The sequence below is a fragment of the Rhinolophus hipposideros genome, assembly GCF_964194185.1.
Source record: "Rhinolophus hipposideros genome assembly, chromosome: 24".
Taxonomy (NCBI): Eukaryota; Metazoa; Chordata; class Mammalia; order Chiroptera; family Rhinolophidae; genus Rhinolophus; species Rhinolophus hipposideros.
In genome coordinates, this window is record NC_138070.1 from 849184 (window position 1) to 873094 (window position 23911).

Sequence of the window (23911 nt, forward strand, 5' to 3'; positions counted from 1 at the left end):
GGGCCGAGGTCACCTCCCCCCAGGAGTGGGCTGGGTGTGGGGCCGGGGTCACCTCCCCCCAGGAGTGGGCTGGGTGTGGGGCCGAGGTCACCTCCCCCCAGGAGTGGGCTGGGTGTGGGGCCGGGGTCACCTCCCCCCAGGAGTGGGCTGGGTGTGGGGCCGAGGTCACCTCCCCCCAGGAGTGGGCTGGGTGTGGGGCCGGGGTCACCTCCCCCCAGGAGTGGGCTGGGTGTGGGGCCGAGGTCACCTCCCCCCAGGAGTGGGCTGGGTGTGGGGCCGGGGTCACCTCCCCCCAGGAGTGGGCTGGGTGTGGGGGCTGGGGTCACTCCCCCCCAGGAGTGGGCTGGGTGTGGGGCCGGGGTCACTCCCCCCCAGGAGTGGGCTGGGTGTGGGGCCGGGGTCACACCCCCCAGGAGTGGGCTGGGTGTGGGGCCGGGGTCACACCCCCCAGGAGTGGGCTGGGTGTGGGGCCGGGGTCACTCCCCCCCAGGAGTGGGCTGGGTGTGGGGCCGGGGTCACCTCCCCCCCAGGAGTGGGCTGGGTGTGGGGGCCGGGGTCACCTCCCCCCCAGGAGTGGGCTGGGTGTGGGGGCCGGGGTCACCTCCCCCCCAGGAGTGGGCTGGGTGTGGGGCCGGGGTCACCTCCCCCCCAGGAGTGGGCTGGGTGTGGGGGCCGGGGTCACCTCCCCCCAGGAGTGGGCTGGGTGTGGGGCCGGGGTCACCTCCCCCCCAGGAGTGGGCTGGGTGTGGGGCCGGGGTCACCTCCCCCCCAGGAGTGGGCTGGGTGTGGGGCCGAGGTCACCTCCCCCCCAGGAGTGGGCTGGGTGTGGGGCCGGGGTCACACCCCCCAGGAGTGGGCTGGGTGTGGGGGCCAGGGTCACTCCCCCTCAGGAGTGGGCTGGGTGTGGGGCCGGGGTCACCTCCCCCCCAGGAGTGGGCTGGGTGTGGGGGCCGGGGTCACACCCCCCAGGAGTGGCAGCAGGGGCTCCAGCATATCTGGAGGACATGCGGGCGCTGGATTCCTGGTCCTGGACCCCACGCAGCAGTGGCTGAAGGAGAAGGACCCGAGTGGGGGCCCCCCAGAGATTCCACTGTCACTGACCCACAAAGAGGAAAACTCAGATCACCCAGAAACGTCTGGGGGGGCGACCCTGCCTGGGGCCTGCAGATCTGGAGGGTTAGGTCAGGACAGGGAGAGGGCAGGGGACGTGGGACTTACACATCCATGCCCCCTTCACTCCCCATCATCGTTTTCCCCATAAATCTCTCTCCCAAGTGGCAGGCATGGAATTATTGAAGGCGACTGATGTCTGTCCTAGAAATGCTCTCCATTTTGGTCGGAGAAGTGAACAACTCAGCCAGAGCCCAGAGGGCCGGAGGGAGGAAGCACGGATCTGTTCCCAAAGCCTCTGTAATCCTGTGAAAGGCCGCGTGACAAAGTGATTGGGACGAGCGGGCAGCCCTGGGGACAGGGCAGCCCTGGCTCTGGTAGCTCAGTTACACATCTCCACGACAACGCGCTGCCTCCTGCCCCAGAACGATCAGCCGGAGGACAGTGTCCTCAGAGCTCGTTGCTGACACAAAGGAGGGCGCTCTGAGGGCACAGTCGGGTCCCCGTCCCCACCAGGACCCCTCCTGGAAGGAACTTCCTTTACAGCACAGGTGTGGGGCCCCTGGACTGACAGACTGCTGTGACCCTCCGCTCACAGTGGGGACGCAGGGATGCAATTTTGACCATCGCGGATGGACAGACAAAGGGAACAGCAGGCACCACTTGGAATGGGCAACCAGAGAGACAGACGGGCAGGGCTGCAGGGTGCCTGGGCCACGGGCTCCTGTGAGACGCACAGGGACCGGGTAGTGATGTGAGTGGACAGGAGTGTGGCCTGGGACGCAGCAGCCCCTCGGCTCACGGCTGCCTGGGGGAGCCTGGGGGTGGACCTGGCCTCACCTTCCTCTGCCCTGACCTGCCCGGGCCTCCACTGGCCAAACGTCCCTGAGACTGGAGGGCAGGGAGCCTGGTCTATGTCCATCTGGACTAGCCCTGGGGGCACAGCGAGGGCGGGGGGGTGGCATGGGAGGGGCGATGGCTCCGTCGTCTGCTCTCCCACTGGGACCCCCACACAGCCCACAGAGCTGGGAGCACGGCCCTCCAATGCCTCCTCTCCGGTCCAGAGCACGGTACTGTGGCCACAGAGGACCCTGGAGGCTTGCAGGGGCCGTGTGTGACCAGGGACATCACTCATCACCTGCGAGGCCCCAGATCACGTCGCCTGGCAGGAGGCAGGCACGGAGGGGAGCTGGGTCAGTGCAGTTGGAACCGGGGAATCAAGTGCGGGGCTGGCGCCCCCATCCCAAACAATGATGATGACACGCCGGTCCCCTCACTCCTCCCTCTGGGGACCCTTCCCCAGGGAGACACTGCTGCACCTCTGTGTGGCACAAAGAGGGTCTGAGGGGAATTTGATCAGGAAGAAGTAATCCAGGTCTTTCAGCATCTTCCCTCGGGTTCATCTCTAATTAACCACCAGGGCTCATGCCTCGTCGTGTCACCAAATGGGGGACAAAGTCCCATGAGATTTCAAATTAGCAGCTGGGGAAAAGGGCAGGGAGCTCGAGGAGGACGGCTGGTGGACAATAGTTATGAAGTTTCCATGTCAGGGGGGCATGGACCTCAGTGTCACCTACAGACTTTGTCCCCAAGCCCCTGCTGACTGCCTCACTGGGGATATGCAAAGTGACAGGACTGGGAGAACAGTTCACGGTTGTCATCAGGCTGGGACACACGATGGGGGGTGATGAGTGAGGACACTGAAGGCACACGTGTCTCTGGGAGGCCCCCACCCCTACCCTGGGAGGACTCTACACCCTTCAAAGGCAGAAGCTCCGAGGCAGTGACCACGGCCTGGGGCCTGGCCTGGGGGCAAGGAGAGCGTGCTCCGGGGTCCTGGCCCGTGGGGAGAACAGCAAAGGCGCCCCCCCCAACAGTGACCCTCCAGTTTCTTACCAGCTCTGGAACGACCTGTCTGAGAAAAGCCAAGTTGCAGGAGAACAGAGCTGAGAAGCACAGAGCCCCAAACACGGGAAGGTGGCGTGTCTGACCCCTGGGCCCAGCACAGGGCTTCTGACTGCATGTGTGGGCCCCAAGAGGCTTTCGCTAAGAGTCCCCAACACAGCCCTGGGGTCCTGGAGCTCCGTGACCAAGAAGAGATTGGGGGATAAAACTACAGAAGAACCCACGTGTCTGTGTCCCCGCCCCTGGGGCCAGCGGCCGCACCCATCGCTGGAAGCCTGAAAAGGAGCCCATCTCCCTATGTGTCACTCGGGAAAGAGAGGGCCACACCCCCACGAGGCCCTGTCACAGGAGTGACACTCACCAGGTAGGATGGGTCTCAGGTCTCCGCCCAGCCCAGGGCCCGCCCCCACCCATCCCCATGCCCACGTGAGCAGGGAACTTACCACGATGACCAGCAGAGCAGGGGCTACGAAGGCCCAGATGGCACCACTCTGCAGGGACAGCCAGCAGCTGTGGAGGGAAGCAGGACCGTTACTTCAACAGCTCGAGCCACCTGCCCTGGCCCTGAGCACCTTCATCCAGGAGGAGCCAACAGGACAGTCCAGGGTCAGCCTGGGCACAGTCACATGGCACTTATCCCAACAACTGTGTCTGGACCCTGTGCACAAGGATCTCACGTCTCTCGGTTGTGGAAAGAGTCCTGCAGGTTTGCAGACTGGCTCAGGGAAAAGGGCTCTTACAGGCACCGCGAGCCCGGGGCGCTCCTGCCACGGGCACTCAGGCCGCCTGCAGAGAAAGCCAGGCTGGCCCGCAGCTTCACGAGGACTTTCTGCTGATGAGGGACTGCCGACGCCCTGTCCTCCGCAGACACAGCTTCCGTCACCTTCGCCCGGGCACCTCACTCTCGGGCAGGTGAGAGGGACAGGCTCGTGTCAGGCACAGACCTGGGCCCGCACTGCGTGGGACGTGGCACCCACATGCTCCAGATGGATCAACACGGAACAAATGCCGTGGAAACACATCCGACAAGAAGCTTCTTTAATTAGTGCCTCGACTTCTGAAACCTTTCACGCTTGGAAGGAATGGGCCGGAACAACCGTCTGTCTCGTCACTCATTTTGATACGAGCTCAGACGGCGCTTTCTTCACATGCCTCTTCCCCAGTAAATTGTTGCCCTGAAGTGGAAAAGGCCAGATTTCTCCCAGTTGAACAGTTCAGCCGAAAAACCATTGTCCTGAAGCTGTAAAAATGCTTAACTCCTTTTCTCTTCGTGAACACTCTCCACGGTGCTCTCCTTTGGTTTTCACTCAGTGCTTCCTCAGCATGGCTGAGGGGAGGATGCAGCTTCCTGGAGACATTGGAGCTAGAATCTGTTTCATTTTCTTGGAAGGCAGGCAATTTCCCTGGATCTTGGAAACAGGACCTGGCCCACAGCTCTGGGCCCGTCAGCTACAGTCTGGAGTGTGGCACGAGGTCTCGAACACTTTTGGGTCCCGACCAACGGCCCTGCGTGCTGCACAGGGGACGACACTTCCCCACACATGCGCATATTCACGCGCTGTAACCACATACCTGTGTCCTGGGCCCCTGCCGACCACCCCACAGAGGGCTAACAGGTCACAGAATCAGGCTCCCCGGATGACCGTGTATCTAGGACGACCACGTGGATGACACAGTTCCCATAAGAAACCTCACCATTCTGGGGGCCCCTTGACACCCCAGTTGCTAGTTCCGAGGGGGGACAGTGCCCTGGGCACAGCGGGGGTTGTTTCTTACTCTGTGTGGCCTTTCTCACTGCCAGGGCCTGGGGGGAGCCAGGGCCTCGTACACACCCTCCCCAGGAGAACATGGGAGACAGACGCCAAGGCCCTGGGACCCCTCCCAGGCGCCCTCCCACGGGAGTCCCGCCAACACAGGACTTCATGGCAGACAGCCCACTTACTTGTTAGTGGTTCCATAACTGTCCATGGCTGACGATATGGAAATGGTACAGATCAGAAGAGGAAAACCTGCAGAGAAGCAGACCGGGGAGCACATTAGCTTGCCCCATCCTCCTTACATTCACGAGAGCACTTATCTGCTGTGTACTAATACAGACAAAAGGCAAGTGCTGGCTGCCGCACGCAGAGCAGCCCCGTCCCCCAAGAACCTACAGCCTCAATAGGGAGCTAAGCCACACACGCACATGCCAGGTGAAATTCAGGCCATTCGCTTATAGGTCCTGTTCCGTTTCTGACAAGGACCCGCGGCCAGATGCTCAGGAAGCCTGTGTCCTCAGGGCCTGTGTCTGCCCTGCGGCCCTGCGCACAGCCTCTCCCTCTGCTCCCCCTGCGCCCAGCCTCTCCCTCTGCTCCCCCTGCGCCCAGCCTCTCCCTCTGCTCCCCCTGCCGTGAAGGGCGGGGGCAAGGAGGAAAGACAGCAAAGGACCCAGTCCCTTATTCCAGCGATGACCCTGTCCTGGGGAGGGCGTCCGCGAGAAACAGCTCCTAGAATTAAAGGGTGGGGGAGGGGTGGAAATACATGGAAACTCGAGGCGCTTGTGTTGCCAGCCCAGCCGGTGGCTGTGGGCGCACGGCCCGCGGGGATCTGTGCTCCGGGAAGCTTGCCCTGGCTCCAGGCCTGGACGCTCGAAGCTGCAGCTCTCCCACGACCCCCAGTGCCACCGTCAGCTCCGGGCCTGTCCATCTGAGCACAGCATGCCCCCCTTATTCTCAGGAGATCCGTTCCAAGACCCCCAGTGGATGCCTGAAACTGCAGGTAGTACTGAACCCTGTATACACCATGCTCTTTCCTGTACAAACATGTTTATACACGATGAAGTTTAACTTAGAAACTAGGCACAGTAAAAGGTTAGCAACAATAACTAGTAATGAAATAGAACAACCATGCCAACACACTGTAATGAACGTCGTGCGGATGTGGCTTCGTGAGTAAAACAGGGCGACTGGACCACAAGCCCGGCAATAGTGTGACAGTCCATGTGATGCCCGAGCCGGGGACGGAGTGACTGACACGCGGGACCAAGGGGTGAGTCACGTCCCGGGCTACCCTAGACGGTGCAAGATCTCATCACGCGACTCGGAACGTGTGTGGCGTAACACTTGGGATTGTTCATTTCTGGAATTTCCATTTAATATTTGTGGCTGTCATTGAAACCATGGATAAGGCAGCTACTGCATCAGTTTTAAATAGTCTCCTTGAAAAGGACTTTCCTGGAGAGTCTTCCTGTCTCTGAAATACTGTTTTGATACCAAAGTAGTTTACCTGTATTACGGAACGTCTGGAAGAAAGCCACCGGGCCCACCCTGGAGACCAGAGGCCTCGGGGGAGAGGCGGGCAGGCCAGGCGCCAGGAGGGGACCCACGCCTCACCCTCGTCACACTCGCATTTTCCAGGCATGACCATGGCCTGACAGGAGGCAGAGCTTTCCGTGGTGGTGAATGCTTCCGGCGCCTCCTGCCTGAATGGACCAGAGTCACACGGGTGAGGACGGCGCCACACACAGCCCTGTTCTCGGGTCACACAGAATCCTTGCTACCAGGTAAGTGCGATGGGAACAGCACATGACAGCTGAGATGGTGAGCGGCCTTGGGGCTATCAGGCCAGGGGCACCGTCAGCCAGCCTCCCAGCCCCCAGTGGCGCCACCACCAAGACCCCCAGTCTGCACTGAGGACGTTGCCCCATGGTGGTGGGAGGTGCCGAGGCCATGGCGTCTGTCTTCTGCCAGGAGTGATGGGTCCAGGGCCATCCTCGTGGGTTCTGGAAGGTGCAGCCAGGGGTCCTAAGGGTGGATTTTCAGATTCGGCAGCTGAGGCTTTGCTTTCAGCCAGTGCCTGCACCCCTTCCCCTGGTTCTGGCCATGACGAGGGGCCCAGGTCTGGGGTCGCCACTTCTTTGTAAACGGAGAAGTCAATGTTCTTTTTCTGCTTTCACAACTGACTCATTTCTTGTGTGATCCCCAAACCAATGCCGGAAGCTCCTTTGCCACTTCTCCCCGTGTCAGCCCCCATGTCCAGCAGGGCCAGGCCATGGGGCCGTGACCAGAGGGTCTGTCTGAGAAGACGTCAGGCCCACAGTCTGCTTCCTCTGAGGCAAACTGTGGGGCCACAGAGACTGGGTGAACGTGTGTGCCACCAGGGAGGACATTTCACAGGTGGGTGAATGAGGACAGGTCAGCAAGATGGAGAAAACAGCAGCTGGGAAAAGCCTGGGCTTCGGAGCCAAACAACACCTGGTTCTACGTCCAGAGCTGCTGGGACCAGGGGGCAGCCTCAGGAAACTGGCTGGACCTCTCTGGGCCTCCACATTCTCACTGTGGAAATGGACACAGCAGCCCGTCGTCCCCAAGCTGCTGTGAGGGTCACAGATGTGCCCGTGTGAGGCCTGAGGCACTGGAGGGAAGACGCTCACCCCACAATCCCCACAGTTATCAAGTGGCTTGGATCCCATTTCCTCTCGCACGGTCACCTGCATCGTATCCCATAGCCACACAGACACGTGACATGGTTCTGCAGATAGCTTGGGTCCCTCTGGCCCATGTATGGGGTCCCACATGTGCACTCTGGAACGTGGTGACCATTGAGGGGCCTCATGGCACCTCCATGGCTGCGGCTCCTAAGGTCCAGGGAGGGGAGACGTGGGGGGGCTGTCAGAGCAGCAGAGAGCGGGGCTAATATGAGGCCCAACAAAGCGTGGGTGGTCTCGACAGAGAGAGGGGCAGAGCGTGACATCACCAGCAGACAGACGTCCCCTCCTGTGGAAGTCACCAGGGCTGACTGCCACATATTTCTGGATGACGGCTCTGGACATGTGGGAGGTGTGCCCGCCCGCACCCAGGGGCTGTTGGGCCAAAGCCTCCTTCAGGGCAATGGGTACAGACAGAAGTGACATATGCCTGTCAGCTGAGTATGAATTTTCAGTGTGACATCGTCCTGGGTCCTCTTCTCTCTCACAGCCACTGGCAATGACTCGAGCTGGTGACTTCTGCGACGCCCTGGGCTCCTGCGTGAGTGCCGTGAGCAGAACTCCTGCACCACTGCTGGCCAGCGGGAATGTGACATGTGAACAGGAAGTACTTGCTGCTTTTCCATCACTGAGGGGTGGAAGCTGCTTGTTGCCACGGTGACACCCCCACTGGTACAGCTCCAAAAGCCCCGCACTGTGTGATCAGCCCGGAGCACAAATGCCATTCAGAGAAAAGGGGGGTCGAGAATGAGCTACGATAAGGTTTCACCCCCAGATGAGTGGGGGCTCCCCAAAGAAATGAAGTTGTAATGGAGAAAAAGCAAGCAAGCTGCATTTCTTTCACCTCCGAGTCTGGGATCGGAGATTTCCGTCTGCTGCACTGATGTGCACACTCAAACGCTTGTCACTCATCTCCACCTGGACGCCGTGGATGGCGATTCTGTTTCATGCACCTCGCGCGTCCCAGCACAGGGCTGACAGCCAACAGAACCTCAAGAGATACTGTTGATTTGACACCTCCAATCCCGATTCGGCTCGAAACTCAGTCCCAGGTTTCAGAAATAACTGTTGGAAGGTTGAAGTGAGAGGCGGGCACACACCTACGGGAGGGGCCTCCCTCCGCGGGCGCCTTGCAGCGTGGCCTCAGCACGCCCGGCCCAGCCTCCAGCTCCTTCTTAATTACTAACTGAAGGTTGAGAGAGCACAGCTGCCTGCAGACCGTCTTTATTTAGGCCCCAAGCTAAATCTAACCTAATCAGAACAAAGGACGCAGTTCATGAGCCCTGATGAAATTAATTAAGGGAGAGCTGACGTGGCGGCAGAGACTGCAGGCGGCTGAACGCCAGCCAGCTCTCTATCTGAAGACAACTCCCATCAGGGACGACACACTCAGACCTCCAGGGCCCGGGGCGGGATCAGAAAGCACCCAGCCCCTGCCGATGTCCTCAAGGAGGAATGTAAACCCGGGGGTCCCAGATCACCTCACTTCTCAAAAGAACTCTGTCCTTTGATGGAAAATCTCTCCATTTAAAAATATTGGCAGATAATAATGTTTTTCTCCAACACTGTGCAGACCAAATAAGAGCCTTCAAAGCTGGATTAGATTGGGTTGACACATACACACACCCCATCTTATAACCAACACACAACTCCACTCGCCAGGTTCCTTTCACTGCAGAGACAAATTTCATAAACACTTTAATTCACTTCCATTGTCTTGCTGTGGCTTATGGGGTGTGTGTGTGTGTGTGTGTGTGTGTGTGTGTGTGTGTGTGTACACACCTCTAACTGTACGCCCATATCCATAAAGAAACTAGCAATCACAGTTGGTTGGTCACATACTGTCCTATAAATCCTTGCTGTAAATGAAGACAGAAGTCGCAGGTGGGAACAAGTGTCCTCTTGGGGAGTCATGGAAGGACTGAAGGAGCAGGTTATGCTTGAACCGGGCTCACCATGGGGGAGAGTGGAGGGAATAGGACATTTGTGCTGGGAGCCCACAGTGGGCAAAGGTGTCCAGGTGTGGAAAGCACGCTCAGCAGGCCTGCTCCCAGGCTGGGTACAGGACCCCAGCACGACCACCGGCGTCCCTGCACAGCCATGGGAGGTGGCTGCTGAGCCGTTTCTTTCCACATCACCCAGGTGAATCCACGACGGACGCATCATGTACCTCTGCTTCACCCTCAAGTAAATTGCATTAGCTAGCTCAAAGCAAAAATAAACATGTCTACTGTTTTTTGCACAATGAAGACTGAAATTAAATCGACTTGAAGAAAAGCAGAGGAGCAGCTCCCCAATGCCAGATGAATGCTTTATAGCAAATTCAAGAAACGAGGTGTCAATTGCTACAGTCTGGCAGAAAGTGGGACCTCCTGTGCTCGCAAGGATGGGTAAGAAGGAAATTAAACATATAAGCCACATTCTTGCAGAGGTGCTTCCAGAATGATGGCATGCATTGCTCCATAGACCCAAGCCTTAGTGAGACAATCTTAACTGGTGAAAATTACCTTAAAAAAAAAAAAAAGCCCAACCATTTAAAGTCTCCATACATTTTTCTAAGAGCATACAGCAAATTAAGAAAACTCTATTCAAGAAATCCTACTAACTCTTGATAAGAACAAAGATTCTGAGACAGTTGAGATACAACCCTCCTCTCTGCCCAGCTCAGCATGAGGAAAGCACCACTTCAGACACTTATGACCAAGAAGACAGGGTTCCCTCTCCCCCAACACCCAACCAAGAGCCACAATATCTCCCTGGGGGCAGGCTGCCAGCATTTCTCAATTCCTCAGCTCCGTGTTGCAGAAGCTGTACTCCAGGTAAGAACAGCTGAGAGATCAGAACTCCCTTCCTCCATCTAATGTCCCAAATAACTGAAATGGAAAGTACAATAACTAAAACAAAAAATTCAGTAGAGGACCTCAACAGTAGATCTGAAATGTCAGAAGAATCAGTGAACTTGAAGATAGACTGAATCTCAACAGACTCCAAGTAAGATGAACACAAAGAGATATACACCCAGACACATCAGAATAAATATGTTGGAAGACAAAAGACAAAGAGAAAATGTTGAAAGAATCAAGAGAAAAATAATTCTTCATGTACAAGGGACCCTGGTAAGATTAAGAGACTAATTATCATAAGAAACAATGCAACCAGAAGGCAGTGAGATGACATAATCAAAGGGAAAAAAACTGTGTCAACCAAGAAACAATATCTAGCAAAACTATCTCTCAAAAGTGAAGATGAAATAGATATTTCCAGATAAACAACAAATGAGAGATTTGTTGTTAACAGACTTGCCGTACAAGAAATAAAGAAACTTCTTCAGGCTGAAAGAAAATGACCCCAGGCAACACACACACACACACACACACACACACACATACACACACACACACCCCATTAGTAAAGGAAATTATGTAACTATAAAAGATAGGATAGATGCATATTTCTTCTCCCTCTTTTTCTTATAACTGATTTAAAAGCAACAGTATACAATGAAAATGTATATAATTGTATTGCTGGACCTATAAAATATAGAAATGTAATGTATTTGACAATGATAACACAAGAGAAGTAGATTATAGCAAAGCTGTATTTGAGACAAGAAACACCACCAGACTGTAACTCAAGTCCACAGGAAGAAATTAAGAGACTCAGAAATAGAAAATAAGAAGGATAATATAACAAACTCTATGAAAATTTACTTGTTCTTTCTTCTCTCAACTTCTTTAAAGTACATAAGATGAAATAAAGCAATAATTATAACAATGTATTGTTCAGTAGTGCCATATACAGATGTAATCTATATAACAATAACTATGTAGTAAGAAGGAAGGGAAAAAGAGCTGTAGAGAAGTGGCATTTCCATATCTCAGTATAATTCATCATAAATCTGAAATACATTCACATATATGTATGTATGTATGTATATATGTGTGTATATATATATATATATATATATACACATATCAGCAACTACTAAGAAAATAACTCAAAAAATGTGGTAAAATCATGCAAAAGGAAGCAGAAAAGGAGAAATAGAGGAACCAAAAAGACACATAGAAAACAGAGTAAAACGTCAGGTATAAATCCAATTATATAAGACATAATATTTAATGTAAAAGGATTAAACAATTTAATCAAAAGGCACAGACTGTCAGACTGGATTTTATAAAAACCAAGATCTCACTCTGTCTTTTCCACAGAAGACACACTTTGTATTCAAAGACACAAATAAGTGGAAAGTAAATGGATGGACAAAGATATACTATGCAAGCAGCAACCACAAGAAAACTAGAGTGGCTATGCTAACATCAGATAAAATAGCCTTTAAAACATAAAATATTACTGGAGATGGAGAGGGATATTTTATGATAAAAAGTGTCAATCCACCAGGAAGACATAATTATAAACATTGGCATACCTAACAATAGAGCCCCAAAGACATGAAGCAAAACTAACAGAATTGAAGGAAGAAATGACAATTCAACAATAATAGTTGGTGACTTCAATACCTCACTTGCAAAAATGAATGGAACAACTAGACAGATCAACAAAGAAATGAAAGACTTGAACGATATTATAAACCACTAGAAATAACAGGCATTTACAGAATATTCATCCAACAACTGCAGAATATATATTCTTCTCAAGAGTATATGGAATGTTCTCCAGGGTAGGCCATTTGTTAGTCCATAAAACAAATTTTAATACATTTATAAAGACTGAAATTTTACAAAGTATGCTGCTTGTCTACAACTGAATGAAATTAGAAATCAATAATAGAAAAAAAAGAGAAATTCAAAGATATGTGGAAATGAAACAGCACGCTACAAATAATCAACGGATCAAAGAAGAAATCCAAAAGCAAATTAGAAAATACTTTCAGATGAATGAAAATGAAGCCACACATACCAAACCTATGAGATGCAGATAAAGTAATGCTTACAGGGATTTATAGCTAAAACACCTATATTTAAAAAGAAAATAGATCTCAAGTTAATAACTTAAACTTTCACTTTAATGTACTGGAAAAAAGAAGAGCATGCTAAATGAAAATCAAGCAAAAGAGAAGAAATAATGAAGATTACACCAGAAATTATTGCACTAGATAATAAAAACAATAGAGAGAATCAATAAAATAAATAAGTCAATCTTAGTAAAAATCACCAAAATAAGTCAGAAATGCTGGAAGTGTTTTCCAATGATGTGAGACTTTGCTTTTGATTGGCCAACATACTTCTCCTTCTGTCTTGCCCTCTTCAAGTTGCAAAGGACAATATGAAGAGAAAATCCCATCCCATCCATCCCACTCCACCAGCCCACGCTATCCCCCCATCCCACCCCATCCCATCCCTTCCCATCCACCCACCCCACCCCATCCTAGCCCCACCTACCCCATCCTATCCCATAGTAGTACAGGTGCTTGCTGTCCTCTGAGCCGAAGACCTTGATGACCATGCTGTAGAGATGTAAGCCCTCCACCAGCATCCAGGCAAAGGCACTCAGGAAGAAGTAGTGCAGGAGCATGGCCAGCACCTGGCACGGGACCTGGGGTCGGAGCGGAGAGGTCGAAGGTGAGGTCTGCCTGGGTGGTGCAGGGGGCGTTTCCTGTGGTCTCAGCCTCCCAGCACCTTTTTTGGGGGCATCTTCTGGTCACGGTGCCTCATTTTTTTCCTGAGTCACGGCTCCCTTTCCAGTCTGAAGGATCTGTGCATGTGACTCAGGGGTCACCAGTCCCTGCTCCAGGACCCCTCCCAGGCACAGTGATAGGTTCCAGAGGGTGTGGGTTGAGGCACCGCCAATCAGCCTAAATATCCTCATCCTCTGATCAGAGGTGGGCACATGACCCATCTGGTCCAATGGGGTGGGTTCCAGGGTGGGCGGGGCCACCGGGGAGCAAGGTTTCCACCCTCCCTCCAGACATGAGGACAGGCACCTGGGCCTGGGAAGTCACCTTAGCCTGAGGGGGGTGTGCGGGGCTGGGAAGGGAGTTGAGAGACAGAGAGGAAGCAGCCTTGTGACATGGCTTACACCGTAGGTTCTAGAACTTTCAGTTCATCCACTGGAAGGTGTTAGCTGGCTACCTAGATGCTGAGCAGAGAAAGCAGACTTGCATGTCATCTTCTCTGTCTCCTGGGAGGAACCACGGCTGGGCTTTCTGGGGGGATATATCTGAATTCTGAGTTGAAGCATTCTAGTCAGCAGGAGAAGGGACCAGCCCCAGTGGAGGCAGAGGGAGGCCAGCAGGACAGGAGAATACTCACTGTGCCCGGCTGGCAGTGGAAGCTGATGAGCAGCAGAACCTGGGCCACGAGTACCGCAAAGGACAGGTTGGCGTGGATGTGGTAACGCTGGTTCCGGATGGTGCTGACTGAGCTGAGGACAGACAGGCAGGACTGAGGCCCAGGCTTGGGCGGCCGCTGCACACGCCTCCCAGAGCCTCCGAAGGGGCCTTTGTGAAGCTGGCCCAGGTGCCGTCCCTCCGGCCCTGGACCTTCAGGCTCCCTGCTGCTCTTGGAAACCACCCAGCCCCTTGCAGCCACACAGCCCTGCCTGGCCTGACCTGCCTGCTGCTTGGACACAGTCCTTTCCTTTCTCCTGCTCTCAGTGCCCTTTCTGGTGCCCACACATCCCAGCCTGCTCTAGCCTCGGGCCTCCACAGCAGCTGTTCCTCTGGGATCAGCTCCAGGCCCCACCCTGAAGGGGTTCCACCTCCCCACTCTCTAAACCATCATCTCCTGACACTGCCACCTGTGAGGCGTGTTCGTGCCTCTGTGGCCTTAGTCATTGCTGGGCCCCACCAGACGTGTCGATGTCTCGGGCACAGCTGTGTCCTCAGAGCTGACCACACCTGGGTGGGGGGCCATGCCGAGCAAACAGCAGAGGAACCAAGGGGTCAGAGATTGACTGTCCCGAGCATAAGGCGTGGCCCCTCCAGACGTGTACTCGTCCCGTCCTCCCTGGCTGGGATTCCCCAGAGCCTCCCCATCTGTCCTCATGCACACCTGCCCTGTCCCAAAGGTCCTGGGTCCCGATGACAGCAGCAGTGGGTGAGGCGCAGGGATACTGCTGGTCTCCCCCTGCTGACCTTGTAGCAGCTTGGACCCCCCCCCCCAGTCACGTAACCACCCAGGTGACAGGTCCTCAGGACAGCAGAGCAGGTGAGGGCAGGACGCAGGACCCCAGGAGGAGCCCCAGGGGAAGCCCTAGAGGGAGGGGCCCAGGGGGTGTGGCTTCACAGCTGTCCATCAAGAGGCACATCTCCCATTTTATTTCCCTGTCCCCCTTCCGAAAGGCCACAGAGGGACTCAGCTGTCCCCTCGCTCAGGGGGGTGCGGGGGCTCCTTGAGTTCCGACCAGACCACGCGGCTTCAGAGGGGAGGGGCAGGGCCTCCTGGAAAGTGCCCCCCCCAGCGCCCTCACACCTCACCCCTCCCAGCGCTCAGCCCCCACACGTCGCGTCCACTTCGACGTCCTGGGGGGAAGTCCTAGTTCGGGCTCTCACTGGCCGGTCCAAGGGCCAGAAGGCCCCGGGGGTCAGGGACCTTTCCAGAACCTTCCAGCTGCGCCCCACTGCACAGCCCTCCTCTCCTCTCCTCTCCCCAGTCCCCGGGGCCCCTCCCTGCGCCTCATGTCGCGAAATGAAAAGTGGCTGATGTACAGAACCTCAGGGGCCCCGGGGCATTCTCCAGCTCCCGAGTGCAAGTGCCAGCAGGGAGGTGGGGGGGGACACGCAAGGTGACTCACGAGAGCATGGCGAAGGTGACCAAAGTGACGATCAGGCAGAGCACGGACACTGAGCAGCCGACGTAACTGATGGACGAGAGCGCCACCTGGTGTCCGCGCGTGAGCTGTGCGGGAAGCAGAGCACAGGGGTCAGGCGGCAGGTCCGGGCCCTGGGTGGGGGCTGGGCGCTGGTTCGTGCGGCCCCCGCCTGGTGGGCGCGCAGGCTGGAAAGGCTCGGGGCTAACGCACGGCTGAATGCCAGGCCATGAGTGTGTGGTGACCACCAGGTCCTGCTTCTTCCTTCAAATGTCCTGTTGTTGCCACGGGTAGGCGTCCAGTCCTTGGGTGTTAGCCACTGGGTTTGTGCATTTCAAAGGCTCCAAACGGCTCCCTCAAGCCTGAGACTCCTCCACCCAGCCAGCCTCACGTACTACTGCTAATCCTTCCCTCCTAACGGGAGCCTCGCCCGGGCGCACCCCCATCCCCGCGGTGGACACGTCTCCTTGTCTAGACTGCAGTGTGTCCACAGCCGCACAGGAGGAGCTGGGTTTGCGTAAGAGCCGGTCCCGGGCGCCATCGGCCAGGTTCCAGTCCCGGCGTGCACACATCCCAGCTGATGGCCTGGACGTGCGACTCACTGGACGCGGTGGGGACTCCACCAACGTGTGTATAACGTGACTAGGCCTGTTCGGGGTCACAGGACGTGCCGTGTGAGAGGTACTGTGGGAGTTTGCTACTATCCCTGTCACCGTTGACCATAATCAAACGTGGTAAATTAAGGGGCAAAGCCACAAAGGACGGTGACAGAAGCCACTGCTCATGGAACTGCGCAACCCCAAACGGCAGCCCTCTCAGCTGCAGGAGCTGGGGTCTCAGGTCACACACACCAGCGCTGGGCCCCCGCGAGCTCCACGCTCCCTGAGCCACGCGCCTCAAACACCAGCTCCCCCAGCCTGTCCTGCAAGGTCGCTGCTCTGTGTTTCCCACTGCGGTTTACGGCTGCGTCTACACCAGGGACCTGGCTGGAAGGTGCCATCGCCCACACTGAGGTCCCTCCGCCTTTGGCCAGGACACCCCGGTCTCCGCCTCAGACACCACCTTCTCCCCTCGTCACTGGGACAGAACGAGGAAGAAAAGGCAGGGAGTCTGGGCGACGGGCACGCTGCAGACCCAGGAGGCCACACGTCAGAGCCATGACTGGTGGGTGGTCCCGGGGGAGCTGGGCCCAGGGCTGCTGAGCCTGTGGGGGTCACAGCTTTCGCCTCTGACCACTGCCACTTACCTCGTCCCCACTTTAAACCCTTGACTGAGTGGAGGCCGGGAGGAAGCCTGGCCCCGTGGGCCCAGACGTGGGGGGTGGCCCTCAGCTGTCACCTCCTGCCTCTAGCCGGTCACCTCCACAAGTCCCCTGGGTGGTGGGGGTCTGCAGTGTGTTCCCCAGCGCCCTTCTCAGCTGGATCCCAAGGTCTGCCCCACACTTCCCCATCTGCAGACACACAGCCTGTGGGGTTCTGGCCCAGGCAGGCTGGTGACTGTCCCTAGGGCCACATTCCCACACTGCACCTGAGTTCTCCATCTCAGCCGTTCTCGGTCCGCCCCTCTCACCTCAGAGCCCCCATCACCGAGCCCAGGCAGTTCCTTGCCGACATGTATCCACATGTGTCCATATGTGTCTCCATGTCTCCCGTTTCCACCACCTCCAGCCCCCGGGCCCGAGCCCCGTCCTCTGTATCCGGGGCCACTCAGCACACATCGCTCCCCAGGGGCCTCTCTGCAGGTACCCTTGCTCCCCAAGGCCTCACCGCCTTAGTCAGTCTGCCAGGAGGGGCCAGACAGCAAAGCAAGACGCTCCTAGTCACTCTGGAGGGGGACCTAACCCGGTCAACCAGGTATGGAGGAGTGGGAAAGCACGGAAAGGCAGAGACGTCGGCCAGACGCCCGGAGAACAGCCACAGCGAGAGCTTCCGAGCTTGTAGGATGGAAGGACGATGGGAGGGGGTGACATGAGGGAGGCTGGGCTGCTGGCAGAGCTGGAACCAGGAAAGGCCTGCCTGGGGGCCGGGGGGTACAGGGCACAGGGACTCTGAGGGCACAGCCAACGCCAGCAGCTTTGAGCCGACAGACAAGCTCACCTCCAGTGCCCGTCTCTCATTGGCTCTCATTCCCGCTGTCAAGGGAGCCTCAGACATCAGAGTGAAGGGCAAGTGGGGACACGTGAGAGGGCAGGAGCACGCAGCAGTGGCCCCTGGCTGCTCCCGGGCCTGTGCCTCCCCCGCCCACCGGCTCTGGAAGGCTGGGCCTTCCTGCCTTCCAGGCCCTGGGTCACCCTTCCACGGAGCTGCTCTGACCCACGCTGACCAGTGCTGACCCGCGCTTCTGTCCTCCAGCCCCTGGACAGCACGAGCCACGTGGTGGCTTCACTAGCTCCAGATCTGTCAGCAGCCCAGCCGGCCTGCCCGTGCCTCAGGCCAGCGGCAGGTGCCTCCCACGTCCCGGTGACAGAAATGCACCGACCGCCCAGGACACACAGGTGAGGTTCTTGGCTGCTGGCTGGGGGCGGGGGGAGGGACTGGTGCCCATGGGCCCTCAGGGAGCACAGCACTTGGCTCCTACATCCTTAAAAAGATGTTGGAGACTTGCCTTCCTCTGGCTACAGTCACCCCAGTAAAGGAGTCGTGGGGGGCCGAGGGTTGAGTGACAGCCAGGCGCCACTGGGGAAGGGGACAGGGCCCAGGAGATAGCAGAGGTGGGGTGGGACCCACTGCTGACGGTACCCAAGGCTGGGGTGTGGGGGGGTGACGACAGAGCATGTCAGAAGTTGCATGAGTAAGTGACTGGCACACACAGAAACCCCGGAGGAGGGAAGCTGCCCCCAGCACCGGCTGCGTGGGCCGGCCTGCTCGTGCTACAGCCACGGGAACACAGGTGCAGCTCCCAGGCGGGGCCTTTCACCAGCTCCCCTCTTGTGTCGGGCTGCACGCAACACCCGCCTGCGCCCTCCCTGGCAGGCAGAGCCGGGCTCTATGGCTTCAGGTGGCTGCACCTGGCCGGGTCCTATAGTCAGGGGCCGAGTGGACGTAGCCCTGAAGGGTGGGGGAGGGGGTCCTGTGAAGGCGGGACACCCCCTCCCCCCACACACCACAGTTCCCTTCGTGGGAAGGCGTCTGTGCCCCAGTGGTGCCCTGCCTTTCCCAGCCCACAGCTAGATTGAGAAAAGCCCAGAAAAGCCAGGGTTTGTTTCAGGACATGGCTGCTCTGAGTCACAGACCACAGACTCCAATGCCTCTGGAGCGGCATTTACTATAACACGGGAGGCCAGCTGGGAGCGCGCTGCCTCCAAACAAGTGGGGCTGTCCTTCCAAAAAGGAATGTATCTTCCTTTTCTTTTGACAAGAGTCCCCCTAGGTGAACACGCCATCTTCCTGCCTAGAGAAGAACAGGAAACATTTCACTGTCTTCCTAAAATCAGAACAACGGCGCAGACGCAGACGTGATGTGGGCCGCACGGCGGTGGTGGGGACTGAGCCCACCCGCCTGCAGGGGGCAGTGGCCGCTCCATCACCAGGCAGGCGTGGAAGCCTTCTCCATTGAAGAAAACCAGAAATCCAAAATTTTAGATAATCCGTCGGAGTTTCGAAATATTGACAACTATGTTTTTAAACCTCTGGGGGCCAAGTGAAGCATGTCCACTGGCCCAGGTCAGACCACGGCGTGCGACTCGGTCTTACTGACCTGCCTTCCCTATGGCTGCCAGACCCCCCTCCGGCTTCCGCCCGCCCATGCCTGGGTCCTGCTCCCTGCCCAGGACAGTGGCCCATGGAGCCCACCGGAGCAGCCCCGGGTGGCCAGTGCAGGGAACCGGCCGCAGCTGGGGCCAGCCACCAGGACAGAGAACAGCCACTCGTGGGGCTTCTGCCCTGGGGGGGCCCCAGCACCCCTGCCCAGCCCTCCCCACCGGCTGGGCCTCGGGGACTGTCCACCATTGTTCTCTCCCATCTTGCCCCTTTCACATGGAAACCCATCCAAATCTTGGCACAGTTGTAACTCATCCTTCAGTAGCCGCAGGTTATTTCCTGATCAATCTCCTCCACCAACAGGACAGTGCAGGCTCCCTCGGTGGATGTGTCGGGCGGGATTTACAAAATCATTCGTGTCGTGTTCACCAGTGTTCCTCCATTCCACTTCCTCTCTAGGGGAGGGTGTGAAGGGCCTTCTACTCGACGCCTACATCTCACCTTGCTTCCTGATTCCCTCAGTTCTGGGCGGAGACTCCCAGGGGGGTGCCGGTCGGTGCCAGGGTCTGTTCTGGTCTGTTCTGGACTCCGTCTGTCCCGCTGCCCTCTCCCACCCCCACGCCAGCCCTGGTCTCACCACCAGAAGGCAGAGCTCAGGAAGACACGGGCCTGACGTGGGGGGGGGGGGGCGCAGGCCTCTCCTGCCATTTTCATTAATTCTCTAAATGCCTCGGACCTGGTGTCTTCTGTGATAACTGCCTCCATTTTTTTTATGTTCGTTTTTAGCATGGGAAATTGTAAACCATTTCAAATTGACCTTTCCTGGCAATGAGTAGAAATGGTTTGCTTCCATGAAGACACCCACAGTTTGTCTAAATCTGTTCACCTACATTGAGTGATGACAGATGATACTTATAAACAAGGCGCTCAGGCTTTTTTCGCTTGTTGCACTCAGCTGCCTCCCTTACGCTGTGCGCCCCCCACACCACCCACGACACCCACCCAAGTTGCAGAGCCTGCCTTCCAGTCTGTACACAACTCGTTGAGAGGGATGGGGTCCTGCGGGGGTGGGGGGAGCTGCCCCAGGATGTCTGGGGGCCATGATAACACCTGAAGCAAAGATTTCTTTTGCCAATAAGCAGAGCCTCACAGATGTCCCTAACCATGGGGTCCTCCTGGCCAGCGGCCCCCGGCCACTCCCCCATCTGGCCCCTGAGGCTGACAGCCCCCCCGGGCACTGCTGGGGAAGACGTATCGCTCTGGCCCTTCCTGCAGCCTGATGTACAAAGGGTACCTTCTTGGGGCCTGGGTCCCCCACGCCTGGCTCTTACCTCCAGCGGGACCACCTGCATGAGGATGGCGAAGTTGGTGAGGTGAGAGCAGTGGCAGGTGGAGTAGCCGAGGTTCCCTTCTGTGAGGACACAGCCCTGGGTGGACCAGACCCCTTCTCCGGAGCTGCAGACATGGGACAAGTGGTCAGTGGAAACACCTGGAGCAAATCTGTTAAATCCTGACGTGTCCCAGTCTGCCGGCCCAGCAGCCCCTTCCGGGGCGTTTCTGAGCCCCAGGCACAGGGACACGTCGGGGCGATCACTGAGTGACAGGTGACATGTGAGAACATGAAGTGTCCATCCTCCCTGGAGACTGGATCAATACAAGGGACGTACAAATGTGACAGAACGTGCACCAACATGGGTGAAACACAGAACAGAACGTACTATCATGTTTAACGCGCGAAACAGAAGACCATGTATTTTCTACGAACATAAGCATAAATTATACATAAATTATTGAGAAACTCCCCAGAGTGCTTACCTCTAGAGAGAGGGGAAGAGATCAGAATAAGATGGGAAAGATTTGCTTTTTTATAATGCTTCACTTTTTAAAAGAACAATGTATTGGTGTGTTACTTGTATTATTCCTTAAAGTATAAACCTAGACCCAAACAACTTGAAGCAAAAATGCTTAAAGGGTCACTGTGCTTAATCCTTACGGTGAGACCACCAGTGATGACAGCGTCCTTCTCTGTATCTCTCTAGATTTTCAAATTAAAAAAACAAAAGATGTTTAAGTGGTTCTTCCCGGAAATTGCAAATTTGCATCATCAGCAAAGGCAGTGTTTGGCAGGGGCCTGGGGGGAAAAGCTCCTGTAAAGTTGAAGAAATGAAGGGGCTCTGGCTTCTCTTTGTTTTATGTTCAGTTTTAACTAAGATGCCAGCCGTGGACATGCGTCCCAATGGGGTGACCAGTGCTCAGCCCTTTACTGCTGCTGCTGGTGTTCTGGGAAGGGGACACACACTGGCGGCATTTTGACCTTCATCCCTGAGGCAGAGAGTGTCCCTATGAGGACGTGGTGTGACTGTAACTCTGGGTGAGTCTCGGGTGGGGGTGGGCACGGAGCCTGATGGCTGGGACTCTGGACTGCAGCTTCAGGGTGGTTTGCATGGTGAAAGGTCTGCCCTCCTCAGGGAGTGGGGGCATTTAGCAGGGAGCACAGCCAGGGCCACTGGAACCTGCCAGCTTAGAGGAGCAGAACCCTACAAATCATGTCAGAAGGAAAGGGACTTAAAGGTGGGGTCACGTCCTCCTCCCCCACCATCCCTTTTGATCTAATTTTCCCAGGCCCTTGAGCAGAGTCAGCAGCTCCGGCTGCTGTGTTATTTATAGCGCTTGTCTGTCTATTGAGGGTCTGAATGCCATACTTCAACTAGAAGGTGACCTGGAAATGAACAGGCACTGAATTAGGTAAACACAGCCACGGGGACAAAAACTGCACCTTCTGCTATGCAAAGGGTGGCTGGGAATTAAAACCATGAAAGTCACGTTTCCCAGCTGAAGCCATGAAGGTGTGACAACGAGTGCCTTAATTAGCCCTAAATGACATTACCTCTGCAGAGGTCACATGATCTACTCCCAGGGAGCCATGAAAACAAGAAGCGCCCCCCAGCCTGTGCATAAATGAATCTGCCACAGAAGCCAGGCCACGCGATATCATTACAGAGAAAACGTGGGTGAGCCTGTGACCCAGGAAGTCTAAGTAAAACAATGCATGGACAAATATGATAAAATACTGGACATTGGTTAAAAGAATTGTGGGCAGAAGGCAAAACTTTGGGAATGATGCCAGAAATGTGAAACTAAACAGTACTGTATATTTCCTTTGCACACAAATAAAAAATAATACCTAAATTATTGAGAAAACACACTCAACTCCCCACCCCCCCACCCCCCCACACACATTGTGGTTACTGCTGGGGAAAGGGGAAGAGACTGAGAGAAGACATAAAGGTCCTTGGGATGTGTGTTTGTTTATGATGTTTTACTTTTTAAAAGAATAAAGTGTTGCAGATTGCTTGTATCATTTCTTAAAGTATAGTCTAGAAAAGAATGACCCAGAATTCTAAGTCCAGTGAGAATATCTTTCAAAAATGAAAGAGAATGCTTTCTCAGACAAACAAACTCGGGAACGTACAAGAAAAGTTAAAGGCATATGATACCAGACAGAAACTTGGATCTACACAAAGAAATAAAACAGCTGCAAAGGGAAAATATGCAATTATTATTTTCTTATTTTTAATTGCTCTAGAAGATAGCTAATTACCTAAAGCAAAATTATTAGCATTGTATCATGCATTTATGGCATCTATAAATCGAAAATGTATGGCAAGAATAGCACGAGGGATGGTCAAAAGGAATTGTAAAAAGATTATTGTAATGTCTTAGAATATATGTGAAATGATAACACTATTTGAAGGCAGACACAGATGAATTAGAGATACACACTCTGTACCTCTAATTAAAAGGAGGTACACAATCGAAGTGAATAGTGGGATAAAATGGCATCATAAAGTATACCTCCCAATCCAAATGAAGTGAGAAAAAGAGAACATCAGAAACAAAGATCAGAAAATTAGAAAACAGTTAGCAAGATGGTAGATTATAATCCAAGCACACCAACAATTATATTAAATATAAACGATCTAAACATACCAATTAAAAACAGAAATTTTCAGATTGGATAAAAAAAAGCAAGGCCAGTCATATGCACTCTAAAAGAAACCCACTTTAAATATAAAGATTTAACTTGACTAAAATAAAAGAATGGGAAAAAATACAACATGGAAACACTAATTAAGAAAGCCAGAATAGCTACATCAACATTAGACTCAGTGGAGTTCAGAACAACAAATATTTCCCGGGATAAAAAGGGACATTGGATAATGATAAAAGGACCAATTTTCCAAGAAGACGTAACAATCCTAATGATACATGCACCTAAGAACAAAGCTTCAAAATACATTTTAAAAACCCCGATAAAACGCAAAGGAGAAATAGATAAACCCAGTGAGCTAGGGGTGGAGGAGGGGCGACCACAGGTGGACACAGGTGGCTCTTTGAAGCTGATGGAATTGTTCCTCATCTTGATTCAGTGATTACACAAACACGTTCATGTGTGAAAGCTCACAGAACTGTGTAACAAAAGTGTGGGTTTGCTGAATGTAAACTGTATCCTATTAAATAACAATTGGGAAAATGGACAGGGAAGACACCCAGGCTGTTTCCCCCATGGTGGCTGGGAACTGAGGCCAGGAGGTCACAGTGCCATTTAACACCATCTCTGATGTTTCGGTAGTTTTACTCTTAAAAATATAAACCTGCTAATAGTTATAAATTTGGGGCAATGGGTATCTGCATGTGTTACATTATTCTCTGTTCTTAATATTTGTTCCTAAAATTTCTTCAAAAATAAAACCCAACAATGCCATTGGGTTCTTGCCAAATCCTGTTTCCCCTTTTCTAGCCATACTTTTTTTTTTCTCTACAAGCAGTGCCCCCAAAATCAGGATGACTTTTTCTAAAAGAATATTCTTCCAAATTTTCATAATTTAGAAACAATGGGCTACAACTGGCTGAGCTTGGCCCAGGTAGAACCCCTGAAATCACAGAGCCATCAATCCCTTTT

The 23911-nt window shown here is 54.4% G+C and overlaps 1 protein-coding gene across 2 annotated transcripts in view; it reads right to left on the reverse strand.

The window, feature by feature from the left end:
- ADGRD1 (adhesion G protein-coupled receptor D1) overlaps positions 1-23911 on the reverse strand; it is a 103491-nt gene that overhangs the window by 12234 nt on the left and 67346 nt on the right. For both annotated transcript variants that reach the window (XM_081037209.1, XM_081037210.1), the window contains 6 exons: positions 20280-20403; positions 15236-15339; positions 13753-13864; positions 12883-13036; positions 4958-5024; positions 3459-3525 (listed from right to left, as the gene is read on the reverse strand). In XM_081037209.1, the coding sequence (XP_080893335.1) occupies positions 3459-3525; positions 4958-5024; positions 12883-13036; positions 13753-13864; positions 15236-15339; positions 20280-20403 (628 nt within the window). The remainder of the gene's footprint in view (positions 1-3458; positions 3526-4957; positions 5025-12882; positions 13037-13752; positions 13865-15235; positions 15340-20279; positions 20404-23911) is intronic.